Source organism: Tachypleus tridentatus, chromosome 7, assembly GCF_004210375.1.
Source record: "Tachypleus tridentatus isolate NWPU-2018 chromosome 7, ASM421037v1, whole genome shotgun sequence".
Classification (NCBI taxonomy): domain Eukaryota; kingdom Metazoa; phylum Arthropoda; class Merostomata; order Xiphosura; family Limulidae; genus Tachypleus; species Tachypleus tridentatus.
The window spans coordinates 192,229,109-192,246,656 of NC_134831.1; the positions used below are offsets into that span (position 1 = coordinate 192,229,109).

The following is a 17,548-nucleotide window of genomic DNA, read 5'->3' on the forward strand; positions in this document are numbered from 1 at the left end:
GCTGATGAATATGTTGAGAAGTAAAATATTTTGGGCAGCCTGGTAAGATGTCATGATTGTGGGGTCAGATGATGATGTGTTCAACATAATGTCTCCAGAAACTTCATTTTATATGTATGTGAATGAAAAGGCTCTTTTTTCAAAGTATTTCAAGAAAATGTGTGCTAGGATTGTATAGTGTTGTGATTCCATGGCTAGACCATTTGTTTGTTCACAGAATTCTTTGTTGTATTGGAAATAAGTCTTTGACTCCATATGTTCACAGAGAAAGTTTCAGTGAAAACACTTTATTAAAAATTCTAATATTTTGTCTATAAAAGACTTATAATGCTCATTTGAAGCTTGCAAACTTTTGTAAAGATATACAAAACATAATAAAAGTTATTGTATGGAACTCTAAAGGCCAATTTGGGGTCAAGATTTAGGTTTAATTGACTGAGTCTGCAGTAAGACAGTGATAGAAAATTTTTAAATATATTTATTAGTAATGGAGAATTTAGCAAGCATCCACGATTTTCTTATGTACAAATTCTTACATCTCTACTTGTAAAGTTTGAAATGCATTTTTGCATCAGTTTTATATTCTCACTACTAGCAATATTTTCAGTTTAATTTAAAAATCCCTATTGAAGTTTGGCTAGTTTGTAAGATTTTAGGTTAGTGAGCTCTAAATTAAGCTAACAATGAAATAAATCCTTTATAACAGAAGTATAACACTGGGAAAAAAATTCAATGTATTTAATTACATAACCAAATACTGTTAATGAAAGCAGCAATAAATAAACAGTAAGATATCAGTTAACCACAAACATCTTTTTTGAGCATGTCTTGAGGTTATTAATGAGTGACATTCAAAATATAATTAAACTAATTTTGTCAGGCTTTACCAGTAAGTATAGCATAAAGACATAGCTAATAAATCATGTAATAATAATATACAAATTTTCAGTTGTTAATTTTATAAGGCATTAATTTAAAAAAACCTTGATTTCCCCCTATTATGTAAACTAACAGTTTTTCTCGAGGCATCACCTATATATTCAATACTATATTATCCATAATCAGTAGAAAGCCAAAGTTTTCGTCTTTCAAATGACATATATTACATTGTTTACTGTATAGTTAAGTGTCAATTTCACTTTCACTGCAGAAGTTTTATTCCCACAGGAAGCACATTGACTAGCTGAGCATAATGTTTAATGGCTTTTGTTGCATAAAGCCAGAAAATCAATGCTAGTTATGGGACATTCTCTGCTTTTTTTGTGTATTCGTATTTTGTGTTCTTTAGTGGATTATTTAGGACAATTCTATTACCAGTATAAAAAGGTTAGGTTTAAATGTCATCGACAATGAACAACAAGGCAAAAATGAAGGCCCAGGCAAGTACTTTATTTCTGGTTTTTCATCTGTATTCTTTATACATTATTATAAAAGTAACTAAAATGTAAAATGAGGAACTTTATAGTTAAGGTTAAATTAGGTAAATAATAATAATATACTAAAACATTTTCATGAGGTACATTCACAACAGCTTGAGTGTAACATAATTCAGTAGCATAAAATTAGCTGTACATTTGCCTAGTGATTTACGACTTCTAATGATGCATTTACTTTAGTAGTTAAACACAGTTCAAAGGGCAATAAAATACAAGTATGAATAGATGTTTAAAATTATTTAGAATAAACAAATGTCATTTCATATTATAATTTGAGGTCATTCTAGAAGGAGAAAAAAGGGTAATTGAGATTTCTTTCTTTTTTTCATGATTACAATGTTGGTCAAATTGATTTTTTGTCTATGAAAGACTTGTAATATATACTAAAAGTTTGCCAACTTTTGTTAAGATACACTTATTGTACATAATTTTATTATATGGAAATTGTAATTAATACAAAATGGTTAGAAGGTCAATAAATTTGATCAACTTTGTACAAAGAGAGTTAAAGTTATTTTCTGTTTGAAAACAAAACTTTGAGTAAAGTTCTGACGTTATGGTTTGTTAATCCTTGTTTACGAATAAATCTTTTAGAACAGTGTTTATGTTTTAGTTACTTCAAAAAGTGGGATTTATGAAAGTGAAAGCAGAGGATCGAACTCAGGACTTCAGGGCTTCTCTTCAGAGGGAATTGAAAAAGTTGCAAGATGGAAAAGCAGAATTTTTAAGTGTAAGTGGTGAATCAACATACAGTTAATAATCAGGTTCTGTTTAAGAATCTAAGAAAGAAAATGGCCTTCAATTTGGGATGGACAAGTTATCATTAATGGAAGTTTAACTGAAATGTCACTTGAAAATACTCAGATTGTGATCAATATTTCATAAAAATGAAACAAAAAATATATCAAATTTGATTACTTATCTTTATGATAACATTGTTATTCTTGTAATTTGTACCCAAAATTAGGTAATACTTCCTGTTGAGTCTTATTTCATATAAGCTAAATTTTAATAGTTTCTAATTTCTCTTGGAACTTCACAGTATTTTATTGTGCTGTTATGATTTTTCTTAGGTCTTAATCAATACCTATCAATATTTTTTCATCACCACAAATTTTGAATTTTGTTTAAGAGAATTAAGATCTTTTTTTAAGTTATTCAGGTGAGCTTTCCTATTTTTCTGAAGACTCCAACTAAGTCAAACTGGTTTACAGTTTCATTTGGGTACTTTCATTGGATTGTTCTTTTATCTTCTGTTCTTATTTTTTTCATCAGATGTTTTCTTAGAAACTTTGGGAATATAGTTAATTTTGTATGTTAAACCCACTGCTCACGCTTATTGATTGCAAGGTTCTCTCCATAAAAAGAAAAATAAAGTTCTACTGTATACCTAGATGACATGTTGCCATGTGATCAACAGTTGGGAATCACACAGATCCAAAGAGTGCAGCTCAGTTTTATTTCCACTGCTACCCATAATATGTAGACATAGTTTTATCACTATATTCTCACTAAACTCTAGTAAGGAAGAAACTGACATCTAATAAAAATTGCAATTGAAAATTTCTGAGATGAAAAACAAGATGTTTTTTGTAAATTTGATATTACGTGTCAATTTACAGAGCATTATAATAACATCTTTATAATGCAAGTGGACAAGAGGCTGCTTTTTTTGAGCTTGAGCTGTAAGGCTTTATTTTAAGATAGATCTAAACTTTGATAGTTTTTATTTACATGTACACTATATCAACCTCTCAACTATGTATTCATCACAGAAAAAATATCTTGAAAATCTTTTTAATCTGCAACAAAGAATATCAGTTATATTTTATATTTTACTTCATTCCACAAATATTATCAATGTGTCATTAGTGACATTCTCACAGAAGGAAGACAGTTGCTTGGTTTACTTTTTCCAAGTACAACTTTAGAAGTCATAATTGTTCACAAAGAGGCACACATACAATTAATTCTTTTTCATTATGAATTCTGAAGTTTGTTACCATTTCAGGGGGCATTTTTGCAAGTAAACTTGCACTATATCTCAAGTCTAAGGTATGGGTGACCTGACAGAAGATTTATCCACATTCATATGTCATGAGTTCAAATGTTATATAGGTTTGATTTTGTCTCTGGAACTTGTCCCAGTTCCTACTGTACAAGCTTAGCCTGTTCAGATGGAGGAGGACTTGCTCTGCCTTCTCATACCCCACCTGAGGAGTCAGTTTGGCCCAGTTCAGTCTTTTAGGATTTTGTTTCTTCAAGTATATGATGTTTTATCCCTTCCATTATTTCCTATGAACCATGCCCTTTTTGACTTCATGACAAGTCTTTCCATGTGCATATATTTGATTCTTCTTCTCTCCCTGGATATTCAGGTACATGCTGGTCAATTTGCCTCACAATTAAGTGACAGGATTACCATCCTTCATCCCCCATGGGTTTCAGATCAGTTTGCTTTTTTATACCATTGTGCAGATTGTACTTTTCTAGACAAACAGTTGTTGGGTTTCATTTTGCTTGTTTGAGGTGCAGTTCCTGAATCTCCTGTAAGTTTGACCTATGCCCAGTTTTCCTGCCTTTGTTTTACCCTAACAACTCTTTTAAGGTATCTCCCTACAATTCATCTTTTCTCTGTGGCTTCTCCACCAAAATCCTGAGGAGTTTTCTGGGGATACCTTCTTCCTCCTTTCCTCCATGTTGGCTCATTTGTTGTCTTTAGCTTTACACATGTGGTTTCTCTGTTGTTGGGACATTTTAGGTCATAATATGACCTTAACTCTCACCCTTTTACCATCATCTTATCTTTGGGACTTATGTATGGGCCCCATTTCTCTGGGGGTGTCTTTAACACATTCCCTGAGTCTTTGGAATCATGAGTTATATCAGTACAACAGCAGTCTTCTCTTTCCAATCTTATTGCCTGTTTGTCTCAATCAAAGCCATATATGACACCTGCCTGTTACCACTTTCCATTCAACTTCTTCCCAACCCTTGCCTCTTCCTTCTTCTCATTGTGTCTCATCCTGTTTTCCTCTACAACACACTTCACGTTGTCAACACTATTGGTGACTATCTGTGGGAACTCAGCTTGCCAGTTTTCTTCATTACTGGCATCTTTTTGTCAAGGTTCATTGGATTTTTCAAGTTTTGTGGACTATACCTTTTACATTTGTCTGTCATTATTTACACCATATAGTTGTTTCTTTTTCATCAAGTTTTTGTCTTCCACCTGTGGCTGTTGTTCAGGCTTCAGTGTGACTTTGATTAGATAAATTATATTCACAGTTTTCCTTTCAGGGATCCTTGCTTCATTTCCTCAGTATATGGATCCTGCTTTGTGGTGAGTGGTGCCTGACCAGTTATTCTTCAAACTTAAATCTGCATTGTACAGCTATGTTGACTTGTGATTTATCTTCAATAGTTTTGCAGTGCTCATTGTTGGGAAGATTGTCTGTAGGTGAAGAACCTCGAGATTTACTGACTTCATGAACTTGCCTGTTTGGACCGTATCACTTATGGACTACATGGGTAAAGCAGAAGAGGATAGTTGTTCATCCCAGTTATGTTTTGTGTTGAATAAATTCATATGGTCTGCTTTTCAAAATAGGGTTTTGTAGTCACCAATTACACTGTTTCATGTTATAACATTCCTCTGGACTTACCAGAAGCATGAGAATCCTTACCACTTTCCAGTTCAAAACCACTGGGGTGGCCAGCTATTAAGGCATCCTCCTATGTATTCCATGGAAATAGGTGTAGATGACATTCTATCCTACAATATGCAATATACACTCAGAAAGGAGTGAGATGTTAAATTGTATTTCTCCCCTTTTGGAGCTCTAATCCTACTTTCTGCCTGGATGTTGGTACCCCATGACTGGGTTTTGAACTTAGAGTATAACCAATCAACATAAGTTCTCATATGTGCGTATGATTGTCTATATTCCCCCCTCAGTCATACTCCTGTGTTGTGAGTCACAGTGGAGGTAAAGGGGATTGTTGCAATTCTATCCTTTTTGCTGTCCCTCATTATATCTTATTCCAAGGTTACTTTCTGGATGGTCTGGTCAGTTTTGCTATTGGGGTGTTGATTTTTATTATATAGACATCCTTTTGATACTTGATGTCAGATACATGGATCATTAGATCAGAGCTAGTACATGTCATGCTAAGGACTTGGAGTGTTCTTAATTCTCTCTGGCCTCTTGAACTTGAAGTGAAGATGGTATGATCTTTATCCTACTTCCGTTTAGGTGTCGGTTGTCAGCAGCATGGGTTTTGGATGTAGTTGACTTACCAAGTACGGCCACTCTACTTCTCGGGGCACATTCATTGTTTTACCTACTTTCACACTTGGTGGGATTAAGTTACATATATATTTATATGGTTAGAATCATTATCTTTTCACATTTCTCTCCCATTTGAATGTGCTCCTCTTTTTTTCCTGCCCTTATCTACTACACATTTTGTAGACAGGCGAAGAGTATACCTGTTTCAGAAGTGTTGTGCTTCCCTTCATCAGATCTTTGGATATGATTCTATCTTTTTCAGGGCTATCCTTCCTATGCCTTTGGGGGGTAATTATGTAATTACCATGCACCAGTCCTGCCACCTAATCAATGTTGGATTCGAGCTAATTTCGTGAGATTAGAGAAGTGCAGTATTACTAGTTATAATCTTTCTGTACTTCCCACTTTCCACTGGTGCTTATATCTTTTGTCAAACCTTGAAATGATGGTTCTGTAGAAGCATAGAGAGAGAGTCACATGCATTACATGAGTATGTCACACTCCTATTGATGAAGAAGTGATGCATGATTTACATGAGAGACATGTTGGAACTGTTCAAGTCCAATAGGGGGTAGCATAAGGCTTGTGGCATACATAAAGCAAAATTTTCATACAGAGCATAGCACTGGATGAGAATAGCTAATATTGTGAGAAGAGAGAAGCACCTGTTGGAAATACATTCGCAGCATAGGAAAATTATAACTTTTTATGGAGATGTGCTCATATTTATGGAAAATATTAAAACCAGTTTCAACTTTTGAAACAAATCTTTTCAAATGAAAGTGACCCCTGTGTGGTAATATCTGCTTTATTTATTGCTTACAGCATATCAATTAAAGTTTTTAATAGTGTTTGTATTTAACAGATTGTGATTTTATCATAAAACAAGGAAGTAATTTCAATTTGCATGCTTACATACATCTGGAAGACATGAAGTTATGCCACCTGCCTGCCTGAACGTTACACTCACGTGTGCTTGTTTCTTTGTGTGTGTGTACAATACAAAGAGAGTGAAAGACTATAAAATAATCATGATGCTAATACTCCTTTTTCTTTTTTCATTATTTATGTCATGTTCAAATGAATGTGTAATTGAATACATCAAATGAAGATTGTTAGAGATCAAATGCCAGCTCTTGCATATGCTAAAATTATGATTATAGATTTACAAATAAAACTTTAATTTATATAATTTATCTAGAGCTTTATTCATTCTGCTATGAATAGAATGAAATATTTATTAGTACTGTACATATAGTGTGTAGTAGGTCAAGGAAACTTGTCTTTTTAGTGTGGCTAGGCTTGTCTGTTTCATGGAGGTAACACAGTTTCATGACACGTATATATGTGGTTTTGAATGTTAGAGGTTCCACCACTATCTAATAAATTTTTGGAACATAAACTATATTTAGCCACTTTCTTATCTTACTTGGAAGAATATCCAAATTTCTGATGTGTATTTTTTCTCCATATTGATGTATGCTGCCTTTTAGTTCCTCTGTAGACTCGTGTAAGTATCATCAACTTATTGCTTGTATTCACTGTAATGTCTAGACTAAAACCCAAACAATAGACAGATCTTGATGACGAGAAACCCACTTGAAATAAAAATGCCCCACTTATACAGCAACTAAAACCAAAATTAAACCAGTTTAATGAAACAACTTTATACCTACACTAATTAATGACGTAACGTCCATCTGCAATGTCCCCTACAATCCTGTAGCCATTTATATTCTCGTCCCTAAGACATTTGTCCATTTACTGTCACATTCAAACTCTTTCTTAACCTGAAGATGACCTAGAAAGGTCAAAACGTTGTTCTCTCCTTATCAATAAAAGTGTCAATACCCATACCAGCTGTTCTGAGATACAATGGACAGATCTTTGCAGTGTCTCTCAAAGTTCTTCACAAGGTTACAAATCTCATGCACGCATGTAGCTCTCAATTTGAAATAGGACCAAGAATCATGTAATGAAATTATGTTGTGTATAGTACAGTAGCACTGGAAATGAAAGTGGCTTTAAATGGATTTTGTAGCCAGAAAGAAAATTTTTAGTAAAATGTTGTTAGAAACTATGAAATTCAGAGTGTGTTTCAAATACAACTTTGCTTTCTGGACCAGTTACTAATTTTGTAACTAGTTATTCAAGGTTAACAAAAAAATCTAAATGTCAATGGATAATCATTTAGTATTAAAGGCCTTAAAGGTAAATATCCATTTGGATTTTATTTTAATACTAAAATATTAACAGTAATGGATTAGGTAAAGTTAATTTGGTAACCTGAAATAACATTCCATGACATTAATCAGTAATAAGTACTAATAATGCTGTAACTATAAGGCACAAACAGCCATGGTTTCCTATAGGTGCATCATATTGGGTTGATAGATGTAATGAATGTTTCTCATTAAAACCTTTCCTCTATAATTGCATTTTTGGATTGCTACCACTTTATTGTTACCTGCTAGTATACATTGTACAAATGAAGGAAAGACTTGGTGATAGTTGAATGGCTTATATTTGTCAAAATGCTAAATTCATGTTGAAGTGTACTAATTAAGCTTCTCTCACCCCTTTAGTATACAACCATGCTGAAGTGTACTAGTTGAGCTCCTGTGGCATCTTTAGTCTACAACTCACGTTAATATGTATTAGTGTGGCTGGCTTCTTTGGCATATATCCAAATTAGAATGATACCTTGTAAGAACATATTATTGATCCTGAAGTGTTTGGCTTTATGAACAAAATGCAATAAGGATATTATATTACGTCAATTGTGTTTCTTAACATTGAAGTTGATTTAGGTTCATTGCTTTCCTTTTTACTACTTCATCCATTACCAGTGTTTCTGAATAGGTATGATAGCCATGACGTTACACACACATGTAGGTGGATTGAGAGGAATGTGTGTTTGTTCCAGTTGCGTATTCTTCTTCTTTCTTTCTTATAAAACTTGTCACTGATTTTGAAGAGTGGTTGTAAGCTTGTGAGCTTTCACTTATAATCCTTAATTGTTATATTTCATTGATATCAGAAGATATTTCCAGTTTCATCTCTTTTTGTTTTTATTATTTTTGAAATCAGTGGACTCTTTTTGTAATCATAGCCTTCATTTCATTGATGAAGATGCTGTAATCTCGAAGCTCACTGCTATCCTAAATGCTACTGAGACAGTTTTGAAGCTCGCTGCCATCCTTCACACTACTGAGACAGTTTTGAAGCTTGCTGCCATCCTTCACACTACTGAGACAGTTTTGAAGCTCGCTGCCATCCCAAACACTACTGAGACAGTTTTGAAGCTCGCTGCCATCCTACACACTACTGAGACTGTTTTGTAGCTCGCTGCCATCCTACACACTACTGAGACTGTTTTGTAGCTCGCTGCCATCCTACACACTACTGAGACTGTTTTGTAGCTCGCTGCCATCCTACACACTACTGAGACAGTTTTGAAGCTCGCTTCCATCCTAAACACTACTGAGACAGTTTTTCTACTTCCTGAAGAACAGTGAAAAATAATGTTGTTTCCAAGCTTAAACTTGAGTCATAAGAAATACACTTAATTTGAAACATCTAACAATCTAACTTAATTCTGTATAGGTACGTATACACTTCAGACATTTTAACTGATCAGACAGACACCAGTGGTATATTATAGCCAAGTGTTTACTTGGCCTACAAAGATCTTACTGATGCTAAGATAAAATAAATTATTCCATATTCTTTAAGTATTTCTATTCTTAAACATTATAAAGGAATAATGTAATGATTAACGTAGCTGCACTTTTGTTCTGCTTTATGGTTTGAAATCTCTAGCACACTTACTCTTAAATGTATGGAAAATGTCTCTTGTCTATATTGAATACCACGAGATTATAAAAATTTTCTTGTAAAAGTTTGTGCTCACTTTTCCTATATACAGCCTTCACAATAAACCTTCTCTCCAAACTTAAGTCTAAAATATTCTTTATTTACTAGAATAAAATTTGCAAAACAGTATCATACATAATTTTATTTAATACTAATTAATTATTAAAACTCTGTATTTGAAAACAGATTTAACTCTGTGTGCACGGGTAAGAATCAAGGTACACGTGCCATGACCTTAGATAGAGTAGCATTCAATGTGATATCATCTACTAGATGTCAGAGTTATCAATTACAGTGGAACCCCTCTAAGCAGCCACCTCTTGAAAGTGGTCATTCAATCACAGTTCCTTTTTTTGTTTACATAATCCCTAATTATGTACAGTGGAACCTCTCTAATTAGGCCAGTTTGTCTCAGTCCCGAAGGTGGCTGCTTTAGAGGGGTTCTACTGTATTAATTTTACCCTGCATTGCTTATTTAATAATAGGGCTAGTCATTTTTAAGTATTCAGGTTGACATCGCCAGTATTCTGAGGAAAATTTCTCTAAGAACATACCTTACTCAAGCATATAATAATTTATAAATGATAAATAGTTGAGAGAGTTTTCCAAACCTATACAATGTGTTGAGTTGTTAAATGTTTTCAACAAACCATGGAAGTGATAATAGCATGTTCAAAGTAGCATGTTATGTGTAGAAAAATTTAATTTCAAAGCAATAGCAAACACAGAAATTGTAAGTTTGATTGAAGCTATGATTAATTTGTAAACATTTATGAGCTGATTGTCCCATTACTTTTTCACATATAAAAAATATCCAAAATCACATGTTGCAATGTATTAACTCAAAAAGCTTAAAATATAAAATTATTCCAGGAAGTAATTAATTTGATTTTTATCACCCCCAAACACAGGGTATCAAAATATTTTGTGTATTTCCATTCGGAGCTTGTAATAAAATTAGTTTTTATCAAGCATGTAATATCTTGTATGTATATATTATGCACAGCAGCCCACTGAAAGATTAAGACTAAATTCCATTCTTCAGTAAAAATCATGTGAACTCCTTTATGTGTTATCCTTTACTGGAGTTTTGCTTCAGACGGGAATACATCAAGTGCATAATGTTTTCCCACTATATTTAGTTTTTACCATGTACATATGATTAGGGTTGGGTGGACTTGAAATGTATCAGCCACAAATCAACTCATTTTCCTGTAAGAAATGTCCTTGGGATTACATAACAGGTGATTATCTTTTTAACTGTATAATTAACATTCAAATTGTGTGAAGAGTAGTAGTTTTAGATTTAAATGACTGACAAATTACAGAGCTAAATCTATAAGTGATAATTGAGGGTACATTTATAAAAACAGGTAACATGGTGAGATACATATAAAGGTGTTCACAGAATGTAAAGGAGATGACCATTCAAATTAAACTCCTTATATATGCTTTGAACGTCTTTGTATAAAGCCACATTAATATAAAAGCTTACATTTATGATCTGTGGAATTAGTCTAATAAAAAGTAATAATTCTTATCAGCTTGCTATAGTAGGATTTACTAAAAAAGATGTTAAGGAGAGCACATTAATTTTACACTTGTTTTTGCTAACATACAGAGGTGGTATGGGTTTCACATTTGTATTTTTAGAATGGATGGTAAACAAATTTGGCAGTTGAAATAATATTACAGAAAAAAAGGCAGCAGAAGGAAAAATGTTTTCTTAGTTTTTTTTGCTGTTTGCCTTTTTATTCTCAGTACAATAATAATTTGGTAAATGAGAACACGTCTAAAAACTGATAGAACTTAGCCTGAGTGATTGATGTTTGACACAAGGGTTTTCAGTGGTTATGCTTTCAAGAACTGTGTAAATCATAATTGTAGGAGAAAGTTTTTTTAGCATTTTCAGTTGAAAAATGGATACTCGAGAAAACCTAGCTCAATAGTTTATAGTAGAAGAGAGTAAATTCTGGATACTGTATACAGAAATAAACTGTATGTATGCATTTTAAAGGTTCTAGAGGTTATGCAATTACCATAAGCAGACTGTACAATGTACAAAATATTTTTATTCTCTAGAAGAACATCACAATGTATTCTGACTTTTCAGAGCCTGAGTTTGTCTTATCAATTCAGAAACATATCTTGAGCACAAATACATTTGTATCACATGTGATATTTTGTGTACAATAGACTTTTACATCTTATTGTATTTCATGTAGATATATGTAGTAAATATGGAATTGTAATAAGTATTTTTCTCCAATATGGTGTTCACATATGTTACTGCTATCTAACATGGAAAACAAACAAATCAATTATGATACCAGGAAATAAAGGAACATCAAAATAGACAGCCAGAATCATTGTACTGATTTTTTTAAAATTTTATCTCAACATTATTTAATAAATTTGATGTCTAGAATGAAAACTACTAAGTGAATTGAATCACTTTTATAAGATGAAGTAAAGTTTTTCTCCAGTTGTTCAGATAGATCATTATTTTTTAAAGTGTTGTATCTACTTTTCAAATTGTAGGTTTATTTTGTATATCTTTTCACTGCATAGTCTGAAGTCTATTGTAGCAATATATTGTAAAATATCAGTTCAAAAGTTAAAATGAGGTTTTTATTTCAGAGTAGAAAGATTATTTTTCTTCAAAGCTACATAATTCAGTGTGTTTATCAAGATGACTTGAACCCAAGATTTTAGCATTGCAATTTGGTAAACTTCCCACTGAACTCTCACGAGAATCTTTTTGCAAGAACTCACAACTTAGTTATAGTTTTAAAGGCTATAGTAAAACTATCCTTGTGGTTGATTTATATCTGTCTGCACATTTTTTTATCATCTTAGCTTTTCAAAAGATAAATTTGTTTCAATGAAAGGTTATATATATAAATTTTTTTTTGCAGGAGTTTTGCCAGCAAGACTATGATGATTTATATCAAGGTTGGAGTGCAAAGATACACTGGGTTGACATTGGTGACCAGAAATGGGGATTGTGCTATGCAGAAAAGCCTATGCAGTGATTAGTGGATACAGACAGATAAATAATTGAAATTTTTATTAAGCTGATATAAAAACAGATATTTTGTTATGATTAATTTGTAATTCATTCTATTTCATTAGTTTTTAAATACTGGAAGCATATTTTGAAACAATACAGAAGATAAAACTAATTAATGACAATATGTACAGCTATAAATCAGTATTTGTAGAGGGCATTATGACATAAAAAATATAGTGAATCATAAACATGCCACCGTTATATAATCTTAGAAACTAATGAAAGTGTGAGGGTTAATTTCTTTAGAGTAGAAGGAGTTGTATTGAAACACAATGATAAATAACGCATTACAGTTAATACTCTGCACGCTGAAGTAAAAACGTCTATCTTCTGTTGGTACAGACAATATCTAACGCTTTAATAATCCACTTACTAAATTGAAATAGATAAAAATGGACTCTTTAAAACTTAATTGTTATGTGTGCCAAAATGAACATTAAACTGTTCCAGGCCTCATTTGGTAGCTATTTCCATATTCAGTTGTAACACTACAAGTTGTATGGTATTGTTTGATGAATCTATAAGCACCTGTGAAACAAAATATTGTTAATTTTATAGTATGGTCAATCATGTAAGTATGCCGTGCAATTGTATGAAACCAAACCAAAAGGGGTCTAAAGAACCTGATAAACTTAAGAATTGCTGACAAGGGGTCCAATTACTTTTGATGCAGGAGTGTCCATCTTTTGTACTTACAGCACTGAGTACAGCCTCAAATGTATGTAAATATTACAAAACCAATTATTTCAAAGTTTTATTGTATTTTTTATGGATTTGGAGCTAAAGTATGTTTTATTTAATAATATCGATATAAATCATGTTTAACTTGAGTCCCCTTATTTCAGTAATTGTCAGAACTGTTGACACTTGTGTAGTTCTTTATGTTTTTGTAACTTCAGAGTTGTTTGTTAGATTAACTATGAAAAATATGATGGTGCTGTGCGAGCAATTTCTGCAACTGACCAGAGAAAGTCTCTGTTGATAAGAAGTTATTTAAGTATACAAATATTTTAGGTTTTACTGTTAAAGAGCTGATGTCCTTAACAATTCTCTATATATATTGGATTTACATCCAGAATCTCCAGGAGTGTTAATTTATTGAAATTATAATTAATGTGAAAAATCATAATTTCTTGATTATGTAGAAGTAAAATAAAACGGAACTTTCAAACTACTTTCGACTACTTCTATAACAAATTTTGCAATTGCTCTCTAATTTTTTTTCAATTAAAAATTGTTTGTATTTTTCATATGACAGAATTGCAGTGCTATCCAAATGTGATTGCTTAATATTACATGATTTTGATCCTTTAAAGTGCAAGTTCTTTTTTTGTGCAAATAATATTAAACTTTTTTGTCACTGCAATATTAGTTATTTAAATAGAAAGAAAATTTACTTCTACGTCTCACAATCTGAAAAACATTTTTGTTAATGTAAATTTTGAACTTTAAATCTAAGGCCTTCATTTAGTATTACACAATCTGTTTATTTTTTAGAATTTCAAAGAAAATGAGAACTTTCGTATTGTTGGAACCAGGATGATATTAAATTACAGTAAGGTTCTGCTTGCCCAAATTATTAATTCTAATAAACCTATATCAGTTGAAACCCCACATGGTATTGTTGTAACAATGATAGAGTTGTGTATCCAGGCTATATTTTACTAATAAACTTATGTCATTTCAAGCACTACAACTTATATCTCCAAAAAATAGTATTGTTGTATGTTTTTTTATCACAGAAAATATTCCACTTTTTTTCAATACAGTAACTACTGTAAATTCTGTCCTGAAGCTGTTGCAAATAATTTCAGGATCATTAATGCTGACAGTTTTAGATAAAATCAAATTACAATTAATGCACTTAAAAGATAAACTGTCTGGGGATATAATATAGCAGTTTAAAGTGCAAGGTTCAAGTATCTTTCAAAATGCAGTACTTTAATTTTTTTATGGAAAACAAATTTCATCAGATGTGCATTTCTGGAAATACATATCACAAAACACATTACTGAGTAGAATGGAAACCATTATGCTAAAATATAATTAATGAATAAAGATACTCAGCCACATGAATAACAGGATTCCCATGGTCATGGAAAGTAATGGAAAAATCATGGAATTTTAGCTAAAGCAGCCATTTCAAGTTTATGTAATTTCAGAATCATGTTTATGACAGTCTAGATTTAAATGCATATTTTAAGACTAATAACATTCATTTGTCAATAACTTACATGTCGTAGTTGGTCACTGTCTGAAGACTTGAGATTCTGTACAACCAGACTAAAAAAATACTGTGGTTTAAAACTAAAGGTTTAATTTGTGCAACAGCCCTTGTCTCCCGAGCCATGTTAATTGATCTCTTGTTTTACTAGACATCTGTAGTCACTAGATGTACATGCAGTTCTTGGCATGATGGTCTTGTAACAAATCAACTAGAACTTACATTTATTTTGTATGTAACAGTTATCTGGACCAACCATTACCGAAGATGACATTATAAAATGAGGTGTTACCATTATCTAATCACCATATTTATTCTAGTGAATGCAATCAAAGCACAGGAATGCATCTTCAATTATACTTGACCTTGTTTCAAAATTTGGAACAATAGAAAACAAAGTATAATTAGGAATACTATCTTGAGGTAGTGTTAATGAAAATTTGACAGGTGAAAAGGTCACTGTGTCTTTATGGAAGTGCCTAATACATTTTTGGCTGTCACTCTCAACACACCAGACACAATATCACATTCAATCAAATATTTAGATTAAATAGAGGATATGCTGTGACAGTAAGAACCATGACCATTACATTAATTCTTTGAAACAGACTACGAGTGAAAGAGTTTACAAACAAAACGCTATCACCCAACAGCTTGACAAAGCTAATAATAAACCAAGTAAATCTGCCTTGAAACAATTACCTGAAACAAATTCTTCTCATGTTTCACAGGTTATTATCTATAATAATAATAAATCTCTCCTGGAGACTTAAACACACACAATTTTCTCCTTCAACTTAATGATTGGCAAAAATCAATTTGTCAAAAGTTCCTGTCTATTCTTTCAGAAAAAATAAAACTTTGCATTTACACTTAGTCAACTAAGTCCCCACCAGGTGGAAGTCATCCTTGCAATAGCACAAATGTTGTGAACAATTAAAATAATGTTTTGTTTTTACTGTATATTACAGTTTGTTGAAACTTTTGGAATTACAATTACAATGATTTTGGAGATAGAGCTCTGTATGTGTTTAATGTTTATGGTTAAAGTCTGATGTAACTTGTATGCATTAACATTGACTGGTGAAATCTTATTCAATTAGTTTAGCTTTTGGGATCACGTTGAAGACAGATATATAAAACAGAGTAGTTTTTGAGAGTTATAGTATTTTCAGTAAGTCAATTAAAAATCCAATATTAGAGAAACAATGTGATTTGTAGCGTAAAAAAAAAAAAAAAAAAAAAAATGCTGTTAGACTTGAGCCCCGTATAGTTTAAGAAAGTGAAATATTTCATACAAGTTGCTAATAAACCAGTTATTCAAATCAATGCAATGACTATTCATCGTTGTTTCAAGTGAACCACTCTAACAACATGTGCAAAATAGGTGCTATAGTTGAAAACATATTTTTAGAAATAATGAATAATCTACAGTGTCTTGTGTCTAACACCTGTACAGTAGTATATGGGACACTGGGAATCTCTGAAATTAATAAAAATACAAATGATGAAATAGAAAGTAATTTATCTTTTTTTAGAAATGTTTCAAAAACTTCTGTTCATTAGGACTAACTGGATAGCACAACACTTCATAAAATACAGCAAAACTTAGTGAAGATTTTAGAATGGATAAGCCAGTTATATTTTTACAGAAACTTATTTTATTGTGGATATCTCTCACCATTGTTCACCCTTGTTTCTTAGTTTTAGAGTAAAGCCACAGTACTGTGTCCACCATAGTGTACTGAACTCGAGAGTTAGAACTGTAACCAGGTGTTCTATAAGTTGACTAAATTTAAAGCAAATCAACATAAAAATCAGAGTAATATTATTTTATTTAGTAGAATAAAACTTTTGAATATTATAATTGTTTTAAAGTTTAAAAACCTGAAGTAAATAAAAACGAAAATTAGTTTATAGTAAAATTACTAAAGGATATTTGCCACCAACCCTCATCTTGAGCTGCCAACCAACTAACAACCATCAAGGCTACAAAATGCATGTTCAGAAACAGTTTTTGATTTTATGTCTTTTTCTTTTATACTTGAAGTGGATGACTGGAATTTTTTACACAATTTTAACCAGCAGATCCTGTTAATTCTGCCTTTCGGAAACATAGTGCTGTTTTTATTATAAAACTTCCTGTGTATATAATATAGAATACTGCATATAGACTTCTGACTATCTGCTATTAAAATGACACTTGCCTATCATACTGGAGTAAATTTAATGTGTGTTAATAATAGCACTCAAGTATTAAACATATGGTTAACTAAATCCTTATCAAGTAGTAACTGCAACCTCACCTGCTACCTCTGACAAACTTAGAGCTTACATCAAAATACTCTTGATTGATGAGGCTTGAATAGTGCACCATATATAGTTAAGTTTTACCCAGTATATTTATTGGAGCTTAGAAATGGGAAATATGACATAAATTAAAAAAGTATAATTTTTTCATAAAATATTACTTTCATTATCCTATAATAAATGTCAATTTAAAGTTATCCATATGTGGATCTTATTAAACCAGATTTATAGGTTTTTGAACATCTGTATGAATTTTGACACAAGAACCATAACACTGCTGCAAGTAAATATACATACTGGGTGTCTAGATCAATAAATTTAAAAATCTGTCACCAGA

General features: G+C 31.9%; 1 protein-coding gene across 9 annotated transcripts in view; it reads left to right on the forward strand.

Annotated features, from left to right (window-relative positions):
• LOC143257572 (uncharacterized) overlaps positions 1 to 16,179 on the forward strand; it is a 30,165-nt gene extending 13,986 nt beyond the window's left edge. For 4 of the 9 annotated variants that reach the window (XM_076516450.1, XM_076516449.1, XM_076516446.1 and 1 more), the window contains 2 exons: positions 2,050 to 2,166; positions 12,523 to 16,179. In XM_076516450.1, coding sequence (XP_076372565.1) covers positions 2,050 to 2,166; positions 12,523 to 12,639 — 234 coding nt within the window. In that variant the 3' untranslated portion in view covers positions 12,640 to 16,179. The remainder of the gene's footprint in view (positions 1 to 2,049; positions 2,167 to 12,522) is intronic. The other 5 variants (XM_076516455.1, XM_076516453.1, XM_076516452.1 and 2 more) reach the window with 2 other exon arrangements.
• Positions 16,180 to 17,548: the final 1,369 nt, after the last annotated feature.